General features: G+C 40.4%; 1 protein-coding gene across 1 annotated transcript in view; it reads left to right on the plus strand.

Annotated features, from left to right (window-relative positions):
• Positions 1 to 4,415, plus strand: part of sim1a (SIM bHLH transcription factor 1a) — a 10,634-nt gene extending 6,219 nt beyond the window's left edge. Inside the window, exons 9-11 of the mRNA XM_037685529.1 lie at positions 2,433 to 2,589; positions 2,674 to 3,061; positions 3,424 to 4,415. Of these exons, the coding sequence (XP_037541457.1) occupies positions 2,433 to 2,589; positions 2,674 to 3,061; positions 3,424 to 4,166 (1,288 nt within the window). The 3' untranslated portion in view covers positions 4,167 to 4,415. The remainder of the gene's footprint in view (positions 1 to 2,432; positions 2,590 to 2,673; positions 3,062 to 3,423) is intronic.
• Positions 4,416 to 4,832: the final 417 nt, after the last annotated feature.

The raw sequence follows: 4,832 nt of genomic DNA on the forward strand, positions 1-4,832 counted from the left end.
GTACTACTATTCCTACTTTGTGGTTTTTCACTTATCACGGGTCTTCAGGGTACGGATCCCCCGTGATAAACGAGGGACTACTGTATCTACAATCAGTATTAGCCAAGATGTCTGCAGAGATGTGGTGCAACTATCTTTTAGGTTGCTTAAGAAAACGCAAGGTGCTCTGTTTGCATTGAAAAAATATTGGCCAAAAAGGTTGCGAATTTGCGAATTAAGTCAAAATATTAGCTTGAATTTAGCACAAAGCACCTCAAAGTTTCCAGTGGGTTGGCAGCAGCCGAAGTCTAAAATAATTTTAATGGACATCAAGTTGAAAAATACATGAATGAATTAAAAATGTGCAGCAGCACTAGCTGATTGTTGACACTGTGCTTCATGCTAACATGCTAACACAGACACACAGCTGCTCAGAAGTAGACATTTCATGTGTTTATGAGTTTTATTTATATCTTAGATGAGTGTTCCTCAACCCATAAAAACAGCAGTGTTTTTGCAACCATGTGATACATGATGACATGCAGTTTGTGTTGATGCTGTGCAGAATGTTGTGCTAGTAAAGGTTTAGCACAGGGGTCTGCAACCTGCGGCTCTGGGGCCACATGTGTCTCTTTGGTGCCTCTGCAGCGGCTCTTTCAGGCTTTGACCAAAACTAAATTAAAACTGAATTTTATTTAAATTATTACCAACAATAATAAATGGCTAGTTTTAGCAGATGTCCTGTCATTTTCAAATATGTGAAGGATAGTACAAATGGCGTAAAATGTGGACACCATGCTAGTAGTTTAACCACTTTAAGTCAACTTCCAGTCTCTCAGTGTGATCTTTCTCTCCAAACCAACAGAATGTTTTGGAATATCTGAAGAATAAAACACAAAAAACAAAGTCAAAATAAAAAAAGTCTTTATTTTTCTTTAAAAATGTAATTGGATACTCAACAAACTGGCCTAATTTTATACTGTATTTAACTTTATGTTTTAAGTAGGATAGTTAATTCTTCAACATTTAAGAGAGCTCACATCAGTCTGCAGAGTTCAGTGTTTTAATTTGTATAAAATTGTAAAAAACATATATTTTGTTTTTCTTTACATGAATCTGGTCTTTTCTTTTGTATTAAAATTGAAAAATATCAGTTAATGTTATTAATAGATAAGACATTTTTCATTTTAAAATATCACCCCCTTTGGTTGCAGTCCATCTCCAACAAACTTGTGGTCCATGGGCCACCAGTTGACAGTACACAGTTGTCACAGGTTTTGCAGCTCTGCACATAATTCGTAAGCAAAGTGTCAAAAATGGATATTTTTATCACAAAGGTTGCAGACCCCTGGTCTAGCAGGTTGGTTATTTTATACGTAATTAACACTATAAAAGAAAAGTAATTCAGAGGGGTTGTGAATGTCACCCGTTAGGCCAAAAGTATACATTTTTGAAAAAATAAATAAATATATAAGGTACACAGCGCACATTTATGAAGCACATTTTATTTTGTATGTATCTTATTATCATATAATATAATATTAATAACCTTTCAAACATATTTTGTAAATTTACATGAGTGCAGCACTTCTTTGTCTTTTTAAAGTCAAACTTGTGGTGAACTTTTTACAGCTCCTACAGTAAACACCCGAGCACTGAGCATCAGCTGCTTATACTGGTTGGAGTGAATAGTTTTTTTCTGTGTTCTTGTGATGAGCAAGTCTGACACTTTTTTGTATTTTTTCAGACTTCAACTCATCCCTGCTAACCAACATTTAGAACATTGTATAAGGCTAAAACAGTCTTTTAGTAATATTTTCCTGCATTTTGGGCTTCAGCTACAAACATTTTCTGAATAGATACCTCCCTGCTGGAATGTATTACTGATGCAAATTTCACATTATCAAAGGTATTTTCAAAAATAACTGGCTTTTCTTAAGTAATATTTAGAAGATGTATTAAACTATATATTGGCAAAGATCTCGATAATTTGAGTATTCAAATATCTATAAAACATAAAACTTTTCATTGGGTTACATTCTTAATTTAATTTTATGTAAAACAAATGTAAAGAATAAGAATGTATTTAGCACATTTCTTGAAACTCAAAATCACTTAGAGGGTCCAAGTTTAAACAAATGTAGGAAAAAACATAAAATAATACAATTTTGCATCTGTTTTTGGAAATACTTTTATACGTTTATACTTTTTTTTTATTTGATTTGATAGCATATATTTTGGAAAGGATGCTTAGACTGTTAGTAACCATAAATCACTCTGTGCTGCATTTGTTTTCATAAAAGGTTCAGTATAAATTATAAATCACATTTTAGCCAAATCCTCTGAAGTGGATTTGCTACACAACACCACAATGCCCTTCAATATTCCAACCTGAAATTTCATAAAATAAAACATCCCTGTTGATCTTGGACATGTATTTTATGTGTTAAAAGGGACACTGAGTATAAGGGGATGCAACTATCTTTGGACCAAATGAGCCCCACCAAACCAGCCTTTCCGTACGCTGACAGTCACAATGAAGACAGGAAGAGCACCAAGACCCGTCTGACCCAGTCAAAAGCTAAAGCGAGAGTGTCACCTTATCCACAGGTAAAGGAAGGATTTACTGATTAAATAAGCAAATGGATTTGTTAGCCTTAAATATTTCAGAACTGTGACTTTGTGTCTTTTCAGCAATTTTCAGCTTTGAATCCAGAGCGTTCTGAATCTGACCAGGACAGCCAGTGGGGAGGGAGCCCCCTGACCGATTCCGCTTCTCCTCAGTTGTTGGATCCCAGTGAGACTGCAGAAGCATCTTGCGCCTACAGACTTTATCCAGACTCGAGTTCCCTGTGCGATGGTCTGGGCTTATCTGAAGACGATCTCTCCCGTGCCCAAGCTCGTCCCCTCTCCACCACCTGTGATCGTGTCCGATGCCAAAGTGGCCGCTACTTTCTGGGAACGCCTCAGTCGGGCAGAGAGATGTGGTGGGACACCACACGCTCTGTGCTCTCACTTCCAAAATTCTCAGCCGTGAACAGCGAGGGCTATGAAATCACATCCTACAACGGCGCCATTCACGGTGAGGTGTTAGGGTTGAGACCACAACCATCTGTCTCTGAAAATACTTCTGGCCTTGTTTCTCCTGGTAGCTGTTTTCCAAATGTTATTATGGGACATGCTAAGTTGTTTACGCCGTCCCTTGCCAGTGAGCCGATTGCTACCATCTGTTCAGAAATTGCATGCAATTGAAAGCCAAGTTATTTCACATTTCACATCCTCAAACTGTAAAACAACCCCCAGTGAGCTTCTGCCAAGACATCAGATCATGATTCCATATGCACTGAAAACAAAATTTCACACATTAACCATGTGTGCGTCTATAATAGAAGGCATTTATTTATTTCATTGTCCTGACTTGTGGCCAATAATTTCTCTCTGCAGGACGGGGCCACTGGGATGAAGACAGCATAGTGAGCTCACCTGATGGAGGTGGATCCACCAGCGATTCTGGCGAGCGTTACCACGGTGACCAATTCCAAGCAAGCCCCCGAGAGCCAAGCAAGATGGAGACCCTGATTCGAGCCACTCAGCAAATGATCAAAGAGGAAGAGAGCCGTTTGCAGCAGCAAAAGGTTCTCCTGGACGTCTCAGGACTCACCAAAACTCACAGTCCATGTTTCCCTTCCTCCCTACCCCATCACTCTCAACTCCCTATGCCTAGTGTTGTGTGCCGTGGTCCCGGAGCCCCCAGCATGGACCTTTCATATGAGCGCCTCCACCACAGGGACAGCATCAAATTGCTCGGGCCTCATGACAATGATGAAAACACAACCAGTCCTGCTTCTTTGTCTCGACTCAGCAGCCCTGGCTCTGATGGAATCCCCAGATCAGGCCTTCCTCTCACCAAAGACTACATGCCAACAGATCTGTCCCCCCACCCTTCTCAATCCCAGGTGAGTCCGCTCCTCTATCCAGTTCAGGAGAGGCAGCCACTGGACAGGCAAGCAGCTTATGCCTTGGCCGGGTATTCCCTGGAGCACCTCTACGACCCAGAGAACTTGCGAAGTTACTCCAGCTTGGCGTGTGGAGGAGTCCAGTACGATGTGGCATCTCATGTTAGAATGCAGGCTGAGCAGATACAGGGACACAAGGCAACCTCAGTTATCATAACCAACGGCAGCTGACGATATCTGGTTCAGATAGGTCATGTTGTCTAAACCAGGACATTGGATTTGGTGACGTATGCGTAAGCATCACTGAGCAGGTGTTCGACACAAAAACTGACAAGAGGATTCAAGGCACCTATGTTGGACTCATGTCCCCTTGGAGGTCCATTCATCTCTACTTGTAAAGACCAGGCCTCCTGTCTTAATCCACATAAATTGTTATTCCAATGCTAAAAGGAACTGTGTTTTGGAATTATAATTTGATACGCCACCTGACGAGGTTTGCTCCATAACAGGAAAAAGCTGTACTTTATTAGTGGTGAACTAACACTCCCTCCCTCTCTTCCTCCCCACATTAAAGGCTGGTTAAACATCAATCAAGTGTTTCTGTCCCACTCCTCTCACGCACCATTGACCACCTGAGTTAATCAGTCCTGGACGTGATTTCCAAAGGCAGTAGGAAAATGTGCTGTTCCATTGCCCTTTTACCCGAGAACTCCATCGCACAAAAAATAATGTTTGACACATTAGGTGTCAAAAAGACAGACACAACATCAAAAAGACAGAGAGAAGCATTTTGCTGTTGTACGATGTCAATGTTTAAGTATTTCTTTGTCAGTGGGCTGTTTCCTGCATGTGTCACTATTCTGTTGGTGTAGAACGTTTTCTGAAGGATTTAAATTA

The sequence above is a fragment of the Nematolebias whitei genome, chromosome 12 (assembly GCF_014905685.2).
Source record: "Nematolebias whitei isolate Nwh7 chromosome 12, NemWhi1, whole genome shotgun sequence".
Lineage (NCBI taxonomy): Eukaryota > Metazoa > Chordata > Actinopteri > Cyprinodontiformes > Rivulidae > Nematolebias > Nematolebias whitei.